The 23,028-nt window shown below is 38.2% G+C and overlaps 1 protein-coding gene and 1 non-coding gene across 2 annotated transcripts in view; one reads left to right on the forward strand and one right to left on the reverse strand.

Annotated features, from left to right (window-relative positions):
• Nucleotides 1-6,923: 6,923 nt before the first annotated feature.
• Nucleotides 6,924-23,028, forward strand: part of ABCD3 (ATP binding cassette subfamily D member 3) — a 75,040-nt gene continuing 58,935 nt past the window's right edge. Inside the window, exon 1 of the mRNA XM_042997937.1 lies at nucleotides 6,924-7,114. Within this exon, the coding sequence (XP_042853871.1) occupies nucleotides 7,005-7,114 (110 nt within the window). The 5' untranslated portion in view covers nucleotides 6,924-7,004. The remainder of the gene's footprint in view (nucleotides 7,115-23,028) is intronic.
• Nucleotides 22,493-22,603, reverse strand: LOC122241710. Its single transcript, XR_006221941.1, has one exon. It is a non-coding gene; the product is annotated as a U6 spliceosomal RNA (small nuclear RNA).

Genomic DNA, 23,028 nt, shown 5'->3' on the forward strand with positions numbered 1-23,028 from the left:
TGGCTCAGTTGGTTAAGTATCCGCCTTTGGCTCAGGTCATGATGTTCAAGCCCAGTGTTGGAATCTATGCTGACAGCTCAGAGCCTGGAGCCCGTTTTTGGATTCTGTGTCTCCCTCTTTCTCTGGCCCCTCCCTGCTTGAGCTCTCTCTCTTTTGTTCTCTCTCTTTCTGAAAAATAAACATTAAAAAAGTTTTTAAAAAGATTAAAATATTTAATTTTGTTATGTGAACTTCACCTCATTAGAATTTTTCTTAAATGTAATATATGATGTATTTACATGGTTAAAAGCTTAAAGATACAAATTTATTCAGTGTAAATATTTCTTTCTGCATCTTACCCCCACTCAGTTACCTTTCCTACAGTCAATATTATCAACCTCATGAATATCCTTCTAAAGATATTATATTTGCCCATAAGCAAATAAGTATATGTTATTTCCTTTCTACTCTTTTTATGAATGGTAACATATTTAACATACTTTTCTGCTCCTGGCTCTTTCTTCTGCTTAATGTTATATTTTGAGATCATTTCATATTAGTACATATAATCAATATTCCATCACATTCATCTAACCTGTCCTTCACTTGTGGGACTTAAAGAATGTTCCTAATTCTTTGCTTTTACAAAGGTACCTTATATCTATGATATTTCACTGCCTGAGAGTACATTTAAAGAGTCAATTCCCTGAAGTAATTTACTGAGTCATAGGATGTGTGCATTTCTAACTATTTTTAAGCTATTGATCAATTGTTCTACAATTTGTACTAATTTACATGCCTCCCAGAAATGTTAATAAAAAATTACATAATGTGTTATCAAACTTTGGATCTTTGTCATTTTGATAGGTGAGAGTAGTATCTAAGTGAGGCTTTATTTTCTCTATGTGTGAGAAAAACATCTTTTCCTATTAATTTTAATTTTTTATTATGTGAACTATATTTCTCATATTATTTACCCATTTTTTAAATTCAGATTATGGCCTTTTTCTTACAGATTTGAAGGTACTTTTAGGAAAATAACCACTGGTCTATGAAATGAAGTACAATTTTTTTTCCTACAGTTTTCTTTCTGCTCTGTTTGCAGTGTTTTTTGTCACGAAAAAAAAATTTTTAAAGTAGGCTTCATGCCAAGCATGGAGCCCAATGTGGGGCTGAACTCATGACCCTGAGATCAAGAGATGGACACTTAACCAACTGAGACACTCAGGTACCCCAAGAAATTATTTTTAAGAGGCCAAATTTATTAATTTTTTTCTTTGATAGCTTCTGGATTTTAATATTTGTGGTATGGTCTTCCCCATACCAAGATTATAAGATAATTATTTCATGAAGAATTCTTTCCTCTCTTTTTTTCTCATAGTTTTATGGTTTCTTTAACTTTTTTTTCTTTTTGTTCATTCTTTGAGCAATTTGGAAATTATTCTGTTTGGAGAATGAAGTATGTATGGATCATAGTCATTTTTCAGATGATTCGGGATTAGAGAAAAATAAGACTTGGTTTCTTCCCTTGTGATGGTTCCTTCCATTTAAATAAATAAGCATTATAGAAGCTGTGACAGAAATCTGAACAGAGTGCTTTGGGGACATCAAGGGAAGGAAAACAGAGTCCAGAAAAGGCTTCATAAAGAAATAGATATCCAATACTTACTGACAATCTCAATGACCATTCCTATACCCTTCTGGAAACTCTTCCATTGTGACTTCTGTGATCCTCATGACTCCAGATTCCCATATTGCCTCTTTAATTATTCTCACTGTCCTGGATTGTTTTCTTTCCTCCATTGATCAAATATATGTGTTCTACAGGATTATATTTCACTTCCCAACTGCCCATTCTTCTTTCTAATTCTTTTTCAGTTCCAAATATTCTCTTTTTTGTATATGAAGACCTCTAAGTCCATATACATTTTTTTCTGAGTGTATAACTAAAACTGTTTATTATATCTGGGATTTTATATTTGTGAGTATTTGATTAGTATGTATTCCCCTACTAGACTGTTCTGCATAAAGACTGTTTTGTTTTTATCACCACTGGTCCCAGTTCCTGGCATATAGTAAGTCGTTAATAAATATTTTCATATAAATAAATGTTTAGTACTGATCTTTTTTCCTAAAAACTAGTTCTTAATTTTTTGATTACTTGCTGAGCATTTCCACCAGGTATTCCTTTTAGCTCCTCAAAATCAATTTGCTCAGTGTAACAAACACTGAGATTCTGGCTAACACTGTATAGGACCTGAGGATATATTTACTCTAAATAACAGAAAACACAATAGTAAGTGCATATGGTTTTAATCCATGTGACTTAGGGCAGCACTCTGCTGTAAGTTAAGTTCTATTTTTAACTTTTTGTTGAAACTCCACACTGTTTTCCACAGTGGCTGCACCAGTTTGCATTCCTACAAACAATGCAACTTACCAACAAGTGATTCTTTTTTAAGCAAAGATGAAAATGATGAATTTTTCCTGGTGACTTGAGGTGTTTACCTTGTTAGAGAAATGAATGCTAGTTTCTCTTAAAAAACATGCAACCATTCATTAATAGAATTATATATGAGACAGAGGTAGCACAAAGGGAATGATTAACTTGCCAGGAGGTGGGGAGTTGGGGAATGTGGTCAGAAAAGACAGTTTGCAGGAGGAGACCATCAAAGCTTTATTTTAAAGGATGAACTGAGTGGGGAGTGAGGATATTAGGGGAGAAAGGGGTTGGTATTTCAGGTAGAAGGAATAGAATATTCTAAGGAAGACCACAGAGGGGGAATATCAGTGTGTATTTATCTCCTAGGGCAGAGGTGGAATATGTCTTTTCCAGGAGAGTGCCAGGGTAGGAATTCAGAGAGGTAGGCAGGGCTTATGTCATAACTAGCTTTGTGTAAGGTGCTTCACGGCGGATTTGGAATTTACCTTGGTGATTAGGAACTAGTGAGGAATCAGTCATCTGCATCTAATTATCTTCCCTGGCAAGAATGTTCCATTTCTGTGCTCCTGACTTCAGGTAACTAATGTCATCCTCTCAGGCACTCAACCAGGAAATATCGAAGTAAATTTAAAACTTTCCTTTCCATTAAATAACAATCTCACCATCCCCATCCAATTTGAACCCACAAAGTGTTTTCCTTCCTGTTTGCTCTGTGCTGCCTGACTCAGGTGCTTACAACCTTTCACCTAGATTATTTCAAGAGTGTTCAGACTGGATTCTCTGCTTGGTATTTCTTCCTGCAATCCATCCTACACGCTGCCACTGGCATAGTCTTTTTAAATGAAAGCTGAGATCATAACTCTTCCCCCAAACCTGGACTCCTCCCTCTTACATGCAGAATAAAATTCTACCTGGTTGAATGGGTGTTTTAGATCTTCCACCTTGACCTCCATTAAACATTTCAAGCTTTTTTCTTATTTCACACCCTTTCATGAACCTCCACCCAACACCAGACTTAATCATCTTGCTTTGTGCCTTCTTGTCTTGGTATCTTTGCTTCTGTTATATCTTCTCCTTTTTAAAAAAGTTTATTTATTTTGAGAGAGACGTAAGAGGGGCAGACAGAGAAGGAGAGAGAGAGAATCCCAAGCAGGCACTGTGCCATCAACGCAAAAGCCTGAGGCAAGGCTCAAACTTACAAACTGTGAAGTCATGACCTGAGCTGAAACCAAGAGTCGGACGCTTAATCCACTGAGCCACCCAGGCAGTTCTTCTCCTGAAGCCCCTTCCTTCCATCTGTTTTTCAAGGCTTGGCCCCAATCACATCAGCTGCATAACAAATTACCCCCAAACTTAGTGGCATAAAACAATGGTAAACATTTATTGTCTCTCACAGTTTTTATGGGTTATTTTGGAGCATCTTGGTGGAGCGTTCTGGCTCTGGATCGTTCATAAGGCTGCATTCACCCGTGGGGGTGGAAGATTCTGCTTCCAAGGCTGGTAAGCAGGTACTGGCTCTTGGTGGGAATCCATAATTCTTCTCTAGAGCTGTTTGAGTGTGCTTCGTAGTTTCCCTGAGAGCAAGCAATCCAAGAGACCAAGGTGGAAGCCACAATGCCTTTTATGATCTGGTCTCAGGAGTCACATGCTGTCATCTTCACCACATTCTTTCTGTCACAAAGACTAATCCTGATGTGAGGGAGATTACACAAGGGCATGAATACTGGAAAGCAAGGATCATTGGGGAGGATAATGGAGGATGGCTAACATAACAACTCTTCAAGAGGCTTTCCAGATTCTCTAACTCCCTGTGCCCTTCTTTTCTCTGTCTGCTATCCTGTGCATACCAAATTGCCTGATTGTTAACGGAGATGTAAAAATCAGAGCTCTTGGATAGCTTCCAATAAAGTCACATTTTTCTTAATTATTAACTATTATAAAGTGTGGACCTGAAAAATTGCTTTGGTTAATTATCAGAGGGCATGTACTGAGGAAATTTGTTCTGTAAAATCTTAAGTTGTCAGAAACTCTGTTGTTTCAAACTCATATTAGAGAGAGGGAGATGTAAACCATCGAAGTAAGTCACTTTGACTTGGAGAAGCTGCCTCTGAGTTTCAGAAAAGGGGTTTTTGGACACAACATTCTACATTGCTCTTAAATTTAAGTTACTAAGGGAATAGAACCCAGAGTAGACTTCTCAACTCAGGTCTAATTATTAACTCTACAGATCTGATTTGCTCTGAGTCTATTAAAAACTGTTTCATTTAGATTTTATCTAAACTCCTTTCTTCTAAAAGTATAATGACCCCCATTTCTTCCTTTTTTTTTTTTTGAGGCACACCCATAATTCCTCTGCTGTGTGGCATCCTCTCTGTAGCAAGTTAATAAACTTAACTTTGTTGGGTTACAGGTTTGTCCTTTGTGGTTTTACCTGATGGGCTTTATGAACAGCTAAAATTATTTGAACACACATTAACTAATTTCATTTTTTTAGAATCGCTTATGCTTTTTGAACAAGGGTACCTTTTAGAATATCTTGCCCAATGAGTCATTTTTATCTTTCCTCTGATCTGTAGTCTATTTCCTAAATATATCTTTCCTCTAAACTTGCATGCCCTTCCTTCATTGCTACAAACTTCAAGATAATATGTCACTTTCTCTCATGGTTCCTAACACTTTTATATTACTATGTAATTTATTGGTGAATTAATAATATTCCCTCTTGTCCTCTTGCATGGCTCTTTCTCTGGTCCTTTAGGATTCAGCTACAAAATCATTTTCTGTCAAGCCCTAATTGAAAGTCCTAGTCAAAACTAAACATTTTCCTTTTTCATGCTGTCATAGTGCTTTGTCCATATCTTTAATGTGACACTTACATATTTATAATTTTTTTTCAGGGGCACCTGGTGTCTCAGTCGGTTAAGCATCCAACATCAGCTCAGGTCATGATCTCACCATTTGTGGGTTCGAACCCCACGTCAGGCTCTGTGCTGACAGCTGAGGATCTAGAGCCTGCTTCTGATTCTGTCTCCAAATCTGTCTGCCCTCTCCTGTTCACACTCTGTCTCTCTCTCTCTCAAAAATAAATAAAACATTAAAAAAGATTAAAAAAATATTTTTTTTCATATTTTTTCCTCCTCTACCAGCCTTTGGAGAACAGGGATTGTGATCTGTTTATCTTTGTATCCTCTGTGCGTACCAAATTGCCTAATTGTTGAATGAGGTAATGAAAATGTCTACATGCCAAATGGAGAATTTAGTAGAAAGCTCCACCTTCGAAAAATGTAAACAGTTACCCCCCCCCCCCCCCCCCCGCATTGTGATTCTTGTAATCTGTATTAGGTTATCTCCCAGTTTATACTGGGAAAACACCTAGGAAAAGTTTTGTGGGCTACTTTAACACGTAGGCTACTTCAATATGTGTTTTTATTATGCAAGGTTTTATGCATTTATTTTCTGACTCCAGCTTCTTCAGCCGAAGACAAGGATTCACTAAGTTACTGTACATATGCCAGTCTAAATGCTAGGGATAATGATTTCTGCAGCATAGTGCCAGCCAGAAGAATGCTGTAATCTGTAATGCCCTTCTGATTCTGGGAGTAAGGCCAACGCTCCCACAACGCACGATTGTTATTTCTGAATGTCCCTTTGCAAAGAACAGTGTTTCTCAAACTTTTTGTTTGATCAGACCCACATTAAAGAAATACACTTTATCACTGCTTGGGACACATGGATACAAGACTGGAATAAAAATTTCTCAAAACAACTCGTTTACATGTGATGCACTATGAGATTTTTCTGTCGTCTATCCTTACCGATCTCTCTCTCCAACACACATAGACACACAGATGGTCTCAATCTACCAAACTGATTCCACAGTCCCCTAGAGATTATAACCCTTGGCTTAGAAAAACTGGCTTGTAAAAAGGTTCTTGATTTGTAGTCATTCTTCCCACATTTTCCTATATCTCTTCGGAGTTTCCGACGGTTATTTTCGTCTGAATAATTACGGTGACTTCGGTTTTGTGTAAATGTTCTGTGATGGGGCCATTCTTCTTCTTCCTGCGCTCCTTTAAGAGGGTGGTAACGGCCCTTCACAGTGCAGGGGGGGAAAAGGGGAGGTGGAGTGGCAGGTCCCACCAGGTTCGGTGCAGGGCAGGCTCGCTTTTCCAGTTCTTGGGAAAGGTCGGTGTGCGCGGAGGTGGGGGTAGAGGTGAGGCAAGGGAAGCAACCAGGCCGGGGAGAACTAACGAGCACCAGACCAAGGACCCACAGCGTCTCCGCGCCGGCAATCCCGGCGACTCTGCGGGGGTCCGCGCGTGCGCAGAAAGCATCCCAGGACTGTTCCGGCCTCCGTGGCGCCCGCGCGCGCTCCCGCCGAGCTGAAGTCAGTGGTGGGCTCCAGCGCGCGGACGACGCGGCGGCGCGCGCTAGGGGGCGGTCCTGCGCGGCCGGCACCGCCCTCCCTCCGCGCGCCCCTCTCCTCCCAGTCTGCCCCGCGCTTCCTGCACTAGGGTATCCGCTGCCGCCGCCGTCGCTGCCGCCGCGTCCCCGTTCCCGGCTCGCTTGCACTGGCGGTGCTATGGCGGCCTTCAGCAAGTACTTGACGGCGCGAAACTCCACGCTGGCCGGGGCCGCGCTCCTTTTGCTCTGCCTGCTTCACAAGAGGCGCCGCGCCCTCGGCCTGCACGGGTAAGAAGGCCCCTGGCCGCGCCGCCTTCCCGGGCCCGAGCGGGCGCGCCCCGCGCGCTCTCCCTTCTCTCCTGGCGCCGGGTGGCGGGTCCCTTTGCCCGGCGGGGTCAAGCGTAGAGGCCGGCCACGGCTGCTGCCAGGTTCCAATGTCAGGGTGTCTGGGTTTCCCTGCGGCGCCGTTGTCCCCAGTGTTCCCTGCGCCCCGCACTCTGCCTCCGGGATGTGACTCCCCACACCCTCTAGCAAACCTGTGCCTCTGCCCCGGGGCCTCGTTTCCAGTGCTCTCTGTGCCTTTTCACTGCCTCCAGGAGTGTGAATCTTTCTCCAGCGCCCGCTGGCATTCTTGTGCCCCGGCCGCGAGGCTGTTGCCCCCAGCCCACCTGCTGTGCCAACTTTCTGGGTATGTTCTAGTTTTGTCATCTCGTTTCCTGAGAGACCGTGGGTTTGCCTTGTGGACGTGTATGTATGATTTGAGACTGAGGATTGTACTCGCCAGGCTGGAGGCTGTTGTCTCAGTCACTTGGCTGGGGTTTGACACGATTCCCTAGTAGTTGTTGTTGAAAGTCGTGATGATGGTTCCTGCCAACTATCCTGGGTCCATTTGGCAAGATTGCTTTTGTAAAGTGGTTTCCCCATGGAGGTGGGTCAGTGAACTCCCTGGCATTTCATCCGGAAAGGCTCAAGTGGTTCCGTAGTTATTTGGAAAGCAAGTTTCCCTCCCCTGGCTCTTGAGGTGGAAGGTCAAAGTGTGATTTAGCTGAGGATCAAGATCCTTTTTGATTATATTCCGCTGCTTTCTCCTCGAGAGAATCTTAAGGTTTAGCTTTAACTTTGGGCGATTGTAAGTTAAGAGGAAGGAAAAGAGTATTGAGTTACTGTTGTGGGGTTACAGACATAATTTTTTATTAACTGGGAGACACTTGGCTTCAGCAAATGAATGAGGGAAGGTTACTTCCCAAGCTTTCTTGCCATTCATTGGATATTCCATGTTAAATCTTGGCATACCGCTTTCATGTATTTTATTTCATTCATCTCCCTGGGCAGGTACTGTTGCCTCTTGTTTTTGTTTTGCTTAAAATGTCTGACTAGTAGTAGACTTAGGACTAAATCACTAAGAAGTGACCTTCCTTTCATGAAGTGTTTACTAACGTTCTCCTAGAAGTCTTCCCTATCTTACTAAGGTTTGAAGTGATGGTCTTTCTTTTCCTTTCTAAATTTGATTAACAAAGTTGAAAATGATCTGCATCTTTGTCCAGACAATACAGCCCCAATTTACTTTTTTTCTATTCAATTTGCTTTTAAAATGATTTATTCTGGAAAATATAAACAGTTTTTTTTTTCTATTGGATTGTATGCTTTCTGAGCTCCCAGTTGGAAATGGAAGTTATTTGTTAACCTGGAATATGTCAAAATGTTAAATGCTATAAAATAGCGTTGAATTTTATTAGAGAAATGTTTCAGTGCATAGAACAGGTATTTTAGTGTCAGGTAAGGGATTTGAGGACAGCTCTAACAGATCTGGCTTACTTTGTTTTATCAGAGTATTACATGTGTAATGTGTTTGTCTGTAATATAGAAAAGTACACGTAAGTGGAGAGCTTCAAGATTTTTACAGATAGAAGTCACCCATGTAATCAGCCTTCAGATCTGTACCCAGATAAGAATATTATCAGCATCTCAGCATCTCTTCATGTCCTTTACAGTTACAGTTTAGGTGGCTCCTGATTTATAAGACCATAGATTATTAAGGAAAGTTTTATTTTATTTTATGTTATGTTATTTTATTTTACATTTACTTATTTTTTGAGACAGAGAGAGAGAGAGAGAGACAGAGGGAGACACAGAATCAGAAACAGGCTCCAGGCTCTGAGCTGTCAGCACAGAGCCTGAGGCGGGGCTTGAGCTCACGTGCAGTGAGATGATGACCTGAGCTGAAGTTGGAAGATTAACCGACTGAGCCACCCAGGGGCCCCGAGTAAGGAAAGTTTTAAATATAATCTCCTGGGAAATAGTAGCAAAACAATACAACAGAAATGGTTTTACTGAATTTTAGGTGTTTTTATCATTTACATTTTATTGTAAAATGCGTTAAAACTATCTTTTTTGAGAAACTTAGTAAACTTTTTGGGGGATTAAATTATGCAACAGTTATTTTACTGAACAGAAGATTGTTAACCTTGTGTATTGGCATGAGTAAGGAAAATCTTTATTTTCCACATTAAATATTTTGTGGGAGGAGAATGCAAATTAAGAGCAGATAAGCATGATGTTTAAATTACTGAGATAAAGTAAGTGAATTACTTTAAAACCATTAAGAATGGCATTGAGTCTATTTTTGTAGATGTTATATTTCCAGAAACTTTTGGAGATCTTTCAGATGCTATCTTTGGCTGCACAGTTTGAAGATTAGAAGATTAGAAGATTAGAAAATTCTGACTTTATATTTTACTGGCTTTTTGGGCATCGTTTGTAACAGGGCTAATTAATTTTCCTATCTGGTGCTTAATTAAGGAACCTGTGGCTGCTTGACCTTTTTTCATCTGTGCTTTTATTTTTTTTTTTATTTAAAAAAAAATTTTTTTTTTTATTTAAAAAAAAAAATTTTTTTTTTTTAACATTTATTTATTTTTGAGACAGAGAGAGACAGAGCATGAGCAGAGGAGGGTCAGAGAGAGAGGGAGACACAGAATCTGAAACAGGTTCCAGGCTCCGAGCTGTCAGCCCAGAGCCCGATGCGGGTCTCGAACTCAGGGACCGCGAGGTCATGACCTGAGCGGAAGTCGGACGCCCAACCGACTGAGCCACCCAGGCGTCCCTCATCTGTGCTTTTAATAATAAGTTTGTCTTAGAAGATATCCCTTAGAATCAAATAGATAATAGAGCTAGAAAAGCCACTTTAAAAGTTATAATGTCACATTATTCCAAACATTAGGAGAACAAGTAATTTAACTTCCTGAGTTATTTTTTAGTTTTGTTAATGCAGTTTTTTCAAAGTAAGCAGAATAACTACCTATATATACACTTCACTGAAGAAGTACCATCAACATTCTGCCATTCATGTTTCATCTATAGCCCCTTGCCTCCCACTCCTTATTTTTACAGATTTTTAGGTAAATTTATATATTGAACAGTATAAATCTTGCTTATACATTTTTTACGTAAATGCAGTACAACAATGTAACATACCCCTATCATAAATGAGAACATTTTCATCTTCCTAGAAAGTTGCCTTGTGTTCATTCCTCACTACAGTATGCTAACTTTTTTCACCTTAATTTTGCTTAGTCATACATTTTATTTTATTTATTATTTATGGGGAATAGTGGAATCTTTATTTATGGATAAAGGAGAATGCATGTTCAGTTGAAAGGAAGTTAATGGGTTTCAGAATGTTGTGGGATGGAGAGTGTGTGTGTGTGTGTGTATGTATTGCACACACATTAAAAAAATGTATGACAGGGATGCCTGGGTGGCTCAGTCTTGATTTTGATGCAGGTCATGATCCCATGGTTTGTGAATTCAAGTCTGGTGTCAGACTCTGTGCTGACAGTGTGGAGCCTGCTTGGGATTCTGTCTCTCCCTTTCTCTCTGCCCCTCCCCTGCTTGCACTCTCTCTTTCTCTCTCAAACTAAATAAATACATTTCAAAAAATACATGACATCTTAGAAAGGATACATTTTTGTTAGGGAGAAGAAATTTAAATGCAAGTTAGTTAAAAATGTAAGGTGGTTACAGAATGCATTGTACAGACAGATATGCCTTAGAAGTTCTGAGAAAGGGGAGATTAATGTGTTTGAGAAAAGTTAGGGAAGGTTTTATGAAGAATATGAGCTAAGCCCAGAAAGGGGGTAGGAATGGATAACTGCAGATAAATTGAACGTTAATAGCAGCCTTTATCAGATTTTTGTTGCATTTTGTGATATGAAGATGCTTTGTGGTTCCTTTTTAATCCAGCTTCCACTGCCACCAGAACTCTTTTTAAGAAACACAAATATGATCATGTTATTCCTTCATTAAAGTCTTTTGGCTCTTCTAAAATACAAAATTCTTTTTTAAAATTAAAAAAAAAATTTTTTATGTTTATTTTGAGAGAGAGAGAGAGAAAGAGAGAGAGAAAAAGAAAACGAGTGGGTGAGAGGCAGAGGGAGAGAGAGAATCCCAAGCAGGCTCCATGTGGTCAGTGCAGAGCCAAACTTGGGGCTCGAACCCACGAACTGTGAGATCATGGCCTGAGCTGAAGTTGGACGCTTAACCAACTGAGCCACCTAGGTGCCCCTCTAAAATGCAAAATTCTTATCATGAGAAAATCGTGTTCATGATCTGGTTCTTTCGTACTGCTTCTTATCCTCATCCAGCCAAATGGAATAGCAGTTCTGAGTAGGAGAGTTTGCTCAGCCTTTGCAGTTTGATTGCAATAACTGTCATCCCCACTACTTCTCCCCTACCCTTTGGTGTTTATTTTCTTTCAAAACTCAGTCCAGTTAACACTTTCTCTTAGGTGTTTTCTGTCTTTTCCTGATTTCCAAATTGATGTTGTCCTTTGCTCTAATGATACTCTAAGCATTTCTCGACTTTAGTAGTTAGCACTCTGTATTGTACTAGTTTGTTTTCTTGGCTTCTGCCTGCATCATATTGAGTCTCTTGAGGGCATGTACTGTGTCATTCTTAAATTCCTAGTTTGCATATGTTACAGGATAGACAATTAAGTGTTTTATGGGGTACACAAATTACATAGGGTAGTTGAAGAATTTTTAAGTGTAATTGTCTGATAGACAGTTGGAGATGTAGGACCAGTAAAAACATGAGTAGAAATTACATGAGTGGGAAATTATGAGCCAATTTTAGAGGGCAGACAACGACACCAGTCTGCACTGCTGTAGTATTTTATGATCTTAAAAACAACAACAACAAAAACACGAAAAACAAAAACAGAACAAAGCAGTTTCTTTCCCTTCCCATGAATGCTTGTCAAGTTCAGATTTCTCATCCTGAATTTCAGAGCCTTCCCTCACCTGGTCTCACCTTACCTGGCTAATCTTATCTGCCATTGCCTGCCAATGAGTACTCCGTGTTCCAAATGGGCAGTTTTGCACCGTTCTCTGAACAGGCCACACTCATTCTAAGTTTTGAAGCTTTATTCATATTAACCATCCTTGGAATATCTCTATATTTTCTGTTTTTCAGCTCTTATCCTTTAAGGTTTAGGTTAGAGTCACCCTTTTCGTGAAGTAGCATTCAACAACTCTGGATGATCTAAATAATGATTCTTTTAACTTTCTGAAGCATGAATTTAGCATACCTTTTCCTTTGGATCAAACCATTTTATTGAGGGGCTTCTGCAAAAGGTCATTAGGCTGGGAGCACAGTGAGATCTGACATCTGCAAGCCTGGCTGGGAATCTCTCCAGCTTCACCTGTGCAAAAGGTGAGGCATTTTTAATTGCTTGACTGGGTGTGAACTAGTTGTCAGCTATCAGGGTATAGCTAAGTAAACCAGCTTGTAGAGTGATCCTTTATCCTTTTCAGAGCCCAGTCTATATAGATGGTGGGAACACTGTTTCCTCCCCCAAATATTTTTGAGGAGTTTCAGGGAGATTGTGTTTTTCTTAATTACACCTTATTTCACTTTTTTGTCTCTGCTCTGTTTTATTTTATTATTTATTTTTTTAATTTTAAAATATATATTTTCATTTTTTTTTAATTTATTTTTTTTAAAGGTCTTATTTGTAATTAATCCCTATGCTCAATGAGGGGCTCAAACCCATGACTCTGAGATCAAGAGTCGCATGCTCTTCCAACTGAACCAGCCAGGCACCTCTAATATGTATATGTGTATACACACATATACATATACACATATACATATATATATTTTAACTCTAAGTATAGTTGACATACAGTGTTACATTAGTTACTGTTTTACAACATAGTGATTTTACAAGTTTATTAGTTATGCTTTGCATCACAAGTGTAGCTACTGTCACCGTACAATGCTGTTACAATACTGTTGACTATATTCCCTGTGCTGTACCTTTTGTCCCTGTGACTTATTCATCCCATAACTGGAAGCCTGTACTTTCCACTCCCCTTCACCCATTTTACCCATCCCCCGCCCTCCACTCCTATCCCTCTGGCTACCATCAGATCTCTCTGTGTATGAGTCTGTTTCTGCTTTTTGTTTATTTGTGTGGTTTTTTTTTTTGGATCCCACATATAAGTAAAATCATATGGTTTTTGTCTTTCCCTGATTTATTTCACTTAGCATACTGTTGTCTGAGTGCATCCATGTTGTCTCAAATGGCAAAATCTCCTTTTTTATGGCTGAGTAATACTCGTGTGTGTGTGTGTGTGTGTGTGTGTGTGTGTGTGTTTATCACAACTTTATCCATTCATCTATCAGTGGGTGCTTAGGTTGTGTTCATATCTGGCTGTTGTAAATAATGCTGCAATAAACATAGGGGTGCATGTATCCTTTTTTTTTTTTTTTTATGTTTATTTTTGAGAGAGAGCGCAAGTAGGGGAGGGGCAGAGAGAGAGGGAGACAGAATCTGAAGCAGGCTCCAAGCTCTGAACTGGACATGGGGCTTGAACCCACAAACCACAAGATCATGACCTGAGCCGAGTTGGACGCTTACCCAACTGAGCCACCCCGGCGTCCTGCATGTATATTTTTGAGTTAGTGTTTTTGTTTTCGTTGGGTAAATACTCAGTAGTGGAATTAATGGATCATATGGTATTTCTATTTCTAATATTTTGAGGAACCTCCATACTGTTTTCCACAGTGGTTATACCAATTTACATTCTACCAACAATGCATGAGGGTTCCCTTTTCTCCACATCCTTGACAACACTTGTTATTTTTTGTTGTTTTGATTTTAGCCATAGTGACAGGTATAAGGTGGTATTTCATTGTGGTTTGTTGTTGTTTTTTGTTTGTTTTAAATGTTTATCCATCTATTTTGAGAGAGAAAGAAGGAACCCCAAGCAGGCTCCACACCCCTAGCACAGAGTCAGATGTGGACCGGAACACATAAATTTTGAGACCATGACCTGAGCCGAAATCAAGAGTTGGACACTCAACTGACTGAGCCACCCAGGCGCCCCTCTTTGTGGTTTTGATTTGCATTTGCCTGATTAGTGATGTTGATCATCTTTTCATGTGTCTGTTGGCCATTTGTATGTCTTCTTTGGAAAAATGTCTATTCAGATCCTCTGCCCATTTTTAATTGGATTATTTGTTTTTTGTCTTTTTTTGTTTTTTTTTTTTGGTTGTTGAGTTGTAGTTTTTTTAAATTTTTTATTTATTTATCTTTTTAAATTTTTGTAATGTTTATTTATTTTTGAGAGAGAGAGAGAGACAGAGAGACAGAGTGCAAGTAGGGGAGGGGCAGAGAGAGAGAGGGAGAAACAGAATCCAAAGCAGGCTCCAGGCTCTGAGCTGTCAGCACAGAGCCCGATGCGGGGCTCGAACCCATGGACCGCGAGATCATGACCTGAGCTGAAGTCGGACGCTTAATCAACTGAGCCACCCAGGTGCCCCTGTAGTTTTTTTTTTTTTTTTTGATATATATTTTGGATATTATCAGATATATCATTTGCAAGTATCTTCTCCCATTCAGCAGGCTGCCTTTTTGTTTTGTTGATAGTTTCCTTCACTTTGCAAAAGCTGTTTTAGATCCCATTTACATTGTCTCTCTTTTTTATTTTTTCATCTTGTCTCTTGAACCTGTCTTTTTAGTATCTGCCTTGATTCCTATAAAGTGTCAGCCACAAAGCAGATAATTGTGATAGAGTTTTATTGAAAATTTGGGAGTGGTGGCAGGAATTATATCTCAGCATAGCGAACAGCTTAAAATGGAGACATTCTTTTATTTATAAATCCCTTTGATATTTCCACTGTTTTAAGTTTGTTGACTATTTTTTCCTGAGCCTCAGCCATGTGGCCTGTTGCTAGATCTTCTCTGTACCTTTTGGATATTCTCATATCTCTAGCTTCTACTCCCTGTACTCCCTCCCCACTAACTTTACAGCTTTCCTGCATACTTCAAATTCAGCTTTCTTTCCTTCCTGAGATCTGTTCCTTTCAAATCAAGCTCTAGAAGGGGCTGGCTTCCCTTTGCTCAGTTTGATAGGCCCACTAAATGTTTTGCAAAGTTCAAGTATGAGTCAGGTGAGGGGCTGGAGGTGCATAAGACTCTTGGGATGAACTATGAATGGAGTTTTTAGGCCCCATTTAGAGCCTCAGAATAAAAAGATGGTGGTTAAGCGAAAGACCTGAAGGAATTTGCCAAGAAAAGCATTTGTGTACTGAAACCAACTAATGCAGGTCAAGTCCAGAAGCAGTGTTCTCAGAACAGTAGAGCTGTCTGGGGTCTATTGGACAGGGACTGAGTACAAACTCTTTAATTAATTACACTTCTCAGTTTCTGGCACATTAGCATCACTGGCCAGGCATTCGTTTTCAAGAATTCGTTTTGTACTTGCTGTTGCCTTGCCTGATATGCTCTTTCCCCAGGTACCACACTGCTGACTCCCTCCCCTTTTTCAGTCTTTCTTCAGATAACTTCTCAGGGAGACCTTCCAATGCCATTCAGTTTACAAAAGCATTCTCGATACACACACTGCCCACTTCCCCAGATTTTCCTTATCAGTCAAATGTGATATTTATTTTACATATTTATCTTGTTTATTATATGTCTCTGCCTTTAGGATGTAAGCTCCATGAGGGCAGCAATTTTTGTCTGTTTTGTTTATTGATGCAACCTCAGTGGCTAGAACTATGTCTGGCATATAGTAGGCTCTCAGATAAAAATTGTTGAATGACTCTGTTTCTGAGATGCTCATTTCTTAGGGCTGTGGTTACTTTTATCTTAAATAACAAATTTTTCTTGCTATGAATGTTGTCTTTTTAAGTATATTATGAGCCATTTAGGAGCTGACCCCTTTTATATGCATTGGTAAAACAAGTCTTAGAAATTTATAAAAATGGTATTATTGTTTTATAATCTGTTTTTCACAGTTACAATACAGTGGAACAATACAGTGGAAACATTAAAGACAATTAAAAAAATTAAATTATCCATAATGTTATCACTATAACATACATATTGTTTTTATTACCTCTTATTTCTCATTTATATGCATATAGTTTACATAATTATAATGTATGTGTTTTGCTGTTTTCATTTAACATGTAGACATCTTCCCTATGTTTCATCATTAACTTCATAACTATAATTTTAAAGAAGTACATAAATACTCCTTCCTGTAACTGTATCATAATTTATTTTGGGCATCTAGTTTGCTTCTGTAATTTTTCTAGATAATACTAAATATATTTGCAGGTAAACATTTCTGTCTCTGCAGAATTATTTCCTTGGAATAAATTGCCAGAAATGCGATTATACAATTAAAGCTTATGAACTTTTCTTAGTGTTTACGGAAAGAGTGTGAACATTCTGGCGCTACACAAATTATAGGTGTTACTTTTCAAGAGTTGTGCCATAGAATACCATGGAATGAGTCCAAATTTAATTCTCTAATCATCATTAAAGGGTGTTTGAATTTGTTTTAGTACTTCAGAGGTGTAAAATAATGTCACAAGATTATTTTAATTTGCAAGAATGCACATTTGTACATGCAGCAACTTGATCTTTGTTATGGAGTCATTTTGGCTTAGTATAAAACGTGGTCTTTGGAGTTAGACACGGGTTCACGTTTTTATGCAGCTGTTTACTATATCTATAACCTTGTACGGTTTACTCAGCCTCTGAGCGTCAGTATTCTCACCTGCAGAACAGGGATAATAATAGTACTTAAATCAGTGGTTGTGAGGATTAAATCGGAAAATGTCTTTAACTTAGTAGTCTCTGGAACCCAACTGAATGCTGGAACCCAAGCATTAGTTCCCTATGCTTGCTAAAGGAAAACTAAAAGGACAGCAACACGTGCCACTATTGGGTTCTCAAAAACTGTCGAGCCTTCCTAAAAATTTCCTCAAAGGTGCCCCTGAAAATCTCCTCAAGAAGCCTTTTTGAATTGATAGAATCATTTACTCTCAGAGTTTGGAAGGTATTTAAGTTACCAGGCCTCTGTATTTTTTCCGTTGCTGCTTCCTGAAAATGTACTCATTTCTCCACCTCTTAAAGAAGAAGTCTAAAAGTCAGTTTATTATTTTAAGTGTGGTCTGACAGACACAGAGTGGAATGGCTTGTTATCTCCTTAGTGATCCTAAGCTTTGTTAAAATCAGGGGAATTACATTTATTTTTGTGACAGTCGTCAATACTCTTCACTCATATTTAGCTTTACACAGTTGTTTCCCCTCCATTTGCCTTCCTTAACCTGTTGTTGTATTTGTTTTTTTTTTTTTTTTAATTAAAACTGGGTGCAGGTATTTATGCTTATCTTTGGACATACCACTTACTCTAAATTTTTTTTTTGATCCTGCTCATTTAATTAATATTCCTTCTGTATATTTTCTCAATAAATTTAAGTTATTGGGTAGGACCAAGTATAGAACAGTGGATTTATACCTCTGTAACCTTTCTTTAATTGATACTCTTTGGGTGTTGGATTGGTTCTCATCTTCAACTTACCGAGCACTTTTCACACCTTTCCTTCCAGTAATGACCTGGCACTCTGACAGTAGGGCGAGGAATCTAATCCATACGGGGCCAGTTAAAGTCCTTTAAGTTGTTACTGCTGGAGGGTCTTTCTTTTCTGGTCATGGAGCTGTGAAAATGAGACCTTAGAGCTGTATGTGGCATTGGTTTCTTTTGCGTGGAAAAGGTGGAGAACTCCTGATTTGGGCCATCATCAAATGTTTTGTAGCATAGTAAACAAGGTTACAGAATTTTCATGATCCCTTCAGAGAAGGGAATGAATTTGGTTCCACATGACTTTTTGGTGAACTTGTGCTTGTTCTTAGAATTTACCATTTCTGATAACTGATACCATGTTGTCCATTTGGATAAATTGTAATTCCACCCCCCCCCCCCCCCCCCCCCCGATCATTGTCACTCTCATCCATGACCTGAAGAATATCATTACCTTCTAATCTATTACAATAAAATACAAGCTGGAATTATGAAGAAGAAAGATAGGCTCTTTACAGTTTTCTTTGCAATTATATATGCCAAATTGAATTTTATAAAAATGGGTACTGTATTTCTCTATTGTTATTTCTTTTGCAGTGATTTGCATGGAATGTTAGAGTTGTTTAAAAATGGCATTTCTAGTCATTTCTACAAAAAATTTCATATCAGGCCCTTGCTTAAGAACATTGCTCTCATTATGACAGTCTTTTTATGAAGAAATCACTTTTGTTTTAGGCATTTCTGTCAGTGATCCAGCCTTGCATAAATGCAAGGATAAAATTCTTTTACTAAGTGATGGTTGTGCTCTTCACTGGGAACTAATGTACATAGTAAGAGCATTTGAAGTCTTCTTAAGTAAAACCATAGTGAGTGTGTTTAAAAATGGTTTATTTTTATTTATTAAAGTTTATAAAATGTTTATTTTTGAGAGAGAGAGAGAGCATGCAAGTGGGGTATAGGCAGAGAGAGGGAGACACAGAATCTGAAGCAGGCTCTAGGCTCTGGCTGAAGGACAGAGCCCGACACGGGGCTTGAACTCATGAATCATGAGATCATGACCTGAGCCAAAGTCTGAGGCTTAACCGACTGAGCCACCCAGGGGCCCTTAAGTGTTTTTTTTTGTTTGTTTAGAAACATGCATTAGTAATCCTTTTGCTAGATTAACAGCCCTGAATGAATGCAATTAAATTAGTATAAAATTGAAAATAAAGCTCATCAAAGCATATTCAGCTAATTTGGTATCTGTTGTTACCTTGGGAGACTTCACATTTGAGTCTGACTTTAAGAGATTTTAGTGTTTTGCTAATGGGCGGGGCGGGGGGGGGTTAGGGGTAGAATGTCTTCTGTGTGGGGAAAACAGCATGAGCAAGGGCATGGAGTTAATGGAGTTATGATTTGAGAACAGACTGTGAAGACATGAAGCTGGAGGTATGACTATTAACTATTTATTGAGCACTTACCATATTTTAAGCATTGTTCTAAGTATTTTACATTTATTTCTTACAAATGGTCTTTTGGGATAGTTGTTTTACTATCTTCGTTTTACCAGTGATGAGTCAGGTAAAAATGGTACCTGATTATGAGAGTGTTTCAGTTTGAATTAGCCATGTGGAAGGTAAAAGACAAAATAAAGCATTTTTATCAGATCCTTCAGGTGGGCTTAGATTCAAAAGAATAGTCAGTAATCACTCAGGAGTTAAAAAAAAAAAGTCTGAGGTTAAATGCAAAATTAATTGTTAAAATTTTATGGCAAATGTTGATACTAAAATACTGGAATCATCACGAAATAGTCTAAGATTTCTAATGCCTTTTTATTGTATATTACCCTACAGATAAAGAAAACTGCATGAAAACACATACATAACTTAATGACTTTTTGCTTTTAAGATAAACACCCTTGTAACTACACACAGGTCTAGAAATAAATCTTTGCCAGCCACTCCAGAAGCCTTCCATGTGCCCCTTCCAATCACAGCCCATTCCTCTCCCTTGCTATATAATTGCTATCCTGACTTCTATAGTAATTGCATCTGTACGTCTCTTTTTTAATTTTATTGTCCAAAGGTGCATTCCTAAGCATTGTTGTGTGTTTTCTTGTCTCTCTTAATCTACATGTCCTGCTTGCTTTTTGTCTTGCCCCTTTCTTACAGTTTGTAGATTGCACTGATTGCATACATTTTTCTTCATTCTCTGTATTTCCTGTAAATTAGTAGTTGGATCTAAAAGCTTCATTAAAGTTTAGATTTTGTTTATTTTTTATTTTTTTGGACAAGAATACTTCTAGGTGTTGAGAGATACTCTCCATCAAGATGTATGTAGTGTCCGGTTGTTTCTCTTTTTGTGATTTTTAGCAGCCATCGTTGCCTGATGCCTTGATCAGTGCATTTATTATGGCTTGTAATATGGTGATATTTGAATTGTCATTCTTTATTTGTAAGGTGGAATGCTTCCATAATAAGAAACTTTTCTTTACTATTTGGTTACCCAGTGGTACAATTCAATTAGGAAAGGTAGGATAGATACATGCTTCTTAATTTACCAGTTTTCAAAATAATCCGTCAGTTCCCTTGTTCTCTGAAGGTGACCAATGAGTTGTTCTTAAGTGTCATCATGAACCTATTGATTTACCACAAGTAAATATTTAATGCTATTTTATAGATGCTTTGGTAGAACTCTATTTTATGAATGTAGTGGATCTTATAAATGAAATATAAAATGTGCCTCAGTTATCAACTCTTTCCACTATGTATTACTTCTATATAAATTTTAAGAGCAGCATGTTGGGATTTTGATGAAGATTGCTTCTAATCTGGATCAGTGTATGATTGCCTTTTTTTTTTTTTGATTAGTTTTGCCATAAGTTCGTAAAATGTGTGAAGTTTAAAAAATCCAGCTTTCGGTTTTGCTTTACCTCTATTTAGTGTCTGTTTCTTACTTCATTATTGTTTTCCTTTCTGTATTCTTTTATTCTTTACACTTTCTTCAGTTAATTTTATTTTTCTAATGTTCTGAGAGATACGAATTTCCAGACTTTGTTTTCCCTAGAGTGTGCAGTTAAGGTTATAAAGTCTTCTCTAAGCACTGCTTTCGTTGCAGCACACAGGTTTTTTGATGTATAAACTTTACCATTTTGTAAACGTATTTGATATGTCTATTATACATTTCAAAAATATTTTTATTTTGTTGACCCATGACTTTTCCCAAGTGTATCTCTTTATTTATGTCTTTATTTATGTTTATTTATTTATCTATTGTTGCATAAAAAACCACCCCACAACTTAATGGCTTTTTGCCACAATTCTGTGGGTGGCTCGTTTTGTCTGGGTTTGCTTGTGAGGCTGCATTCAACTAGAGGATTGGCTGCACAGGAAGATTCAAGATGGCTTTACTTCTTTCTGGCTGATGGTGCCAGCTGGTGGCTTGGGTAGTAGGTGCCTTGGTTCTCATCTAAGTAACTTTTTATTATCCAGTAGGCTTGACCAGTTTCCTCATGTGGTAGTCTCAGGTCAATATTCCAAGCGGCAAAAGTAAAAGAAAGGTTTTTGCCACATTCTTTTGGTTAGAGCAAGTCATAAGCTCGGCCCAGATTCAAGGATGAGAAAACAGATTCCTCCTTTTTAGGAGGAACACAAAGAATATGTCTCATATTTAATTTACCAGAATTTCAGGACATTTGGAAATTTTTCTTCTATTTTTTCTTTGTGTTATTGATTAACAGGATAATTGCTTTGTAGTTAGTATTTCTTTTTTCATTATTTTATTTTTATTCCTTATAGTAGTTTGGAAATTATTCTTTATTTTAATTTTTTCTTTTACTGGTGACCCTAGAAATTTTAACATATATTAAAATTTTCAAGGTTAAACATTAATAATACTTTGTCATCCTTGTAAGCAGTAAAATGACTTTAGAGCAGTGGCTCCTCTTAGTTTCCTCCTGATTTATATGTGTTTGGTGTGGTGTTGTTTTTCTTTTTTTTAAAGTACTAAAAGACATTATTATTGTTTTATGTAATTTTCATTTAGAGTTATGTTTACTACTCTTTAGTCTTCATTCATTTTTGCAATTTGCACCTTCCAACTAGAATCATTCTCCCCGCCACCAGCAATATGATCTTTAGTACAAATCTACTGATAATGAACTTTATGCATTTTGTCAGATAATATCTTTATTTGCTTTCATTCGTGGGAGTGTTTTTCCCCTGAATATTTAATTCTTTATTTATTTTGGGAGAGAGAAAGACAGCACAAGTAGGGGAGGGGCAGAGAGGGAGAATCCCAAGCAGGCTCTGCATTGTCAGCGAAGAGCCTGATGTAGGACTTGATCTCACAGACTGTGAGATCATGACCTGAGCCTACACCAAGAGTCAAACGCTTAACCGACTGAGCCACCCAGGTGCCCCTAGAATATTTAATTCTTGATTGGCAGTGATTGTCTTTCCACTGAAGATTTGATTCCACCATCTTCTGATTTCCATTATTATTGAGAAGTCAGCTATCAGTTTATAACTGTTGCCCCTTTGATGGTAATGGGTCTTTTTCTCCTCTAGCTCTAACTTTTAGGGATTTATCTTTATCTTTGACTTTTCCGGAGCTCAATATGATTTGGTTAGGTGTGGATGTTTTTATCTACCCTGCTTAGGATTCCCAGGGCCTTTTTGACTTTGTGGATTGGTTCATCTTCCATTTTGGAATATTCTCAGCCATATACCTTGTTCTCTTTCTTTATTCTTCCCGGACACCAACTAAGATAGTCTTGTTACGCAGTCTCTTACTTTTTTTTTTTTTTCTTTTAAAACACTTCATAAATTTGTGTTTCATTCTAGTGTGGGGACCATGCTGATCTTCCTTCTCAGTGTTATTCCAATTTTACTACATGTGCTGCTCACGTGAGCACTCTCTTGTTTTCCATTTTTTTTTTGTTTACTTTTTATTACACTCTGGATAGTAAATTCTGATTTAGCCTCGAGATTATTAACTAGTTTCTTCAGCTGTGTGAAATCTGCTAAAACTATTAAATATTTAATTTCATTTGTTTCTGTGTTATTTTTTTAAATGTCATTTGGTTCTCTTAGGTTTGTGTTGCTTTTTATAATTTACTTGGTTTGGTAGATATCTTTGTTTTATTTTGTGTATTTCTTTTTTTTTTTTTTTTAATGTTTTTTATTTTTGAGACAGAGAGACAGAGCATGAGCAGGGGAGGGGCAGAGAGAGAGGGAGACACAGAACCTGAAGTAGGCTCCAGGCTCTGAGCTGTCAGCACAGAGCACGACGCGGGGCTTGAACCACAAACTGTGAGATCATGACCTGAGCCGAAGTTGG

This window comes from Panthera tigris, chromosome C1, assembly GCF_018350195.1.
Source record: "Panthera tigris isolate Pti1 chromosome C1, P.tigris_Pti1_mat1.1, whole genome shotgun sequence".
NCBI lineage: Eukaryota > Metazoa > Chordata > Mammalia > Carnivora > Felidae > Panthera > Panthera tigris.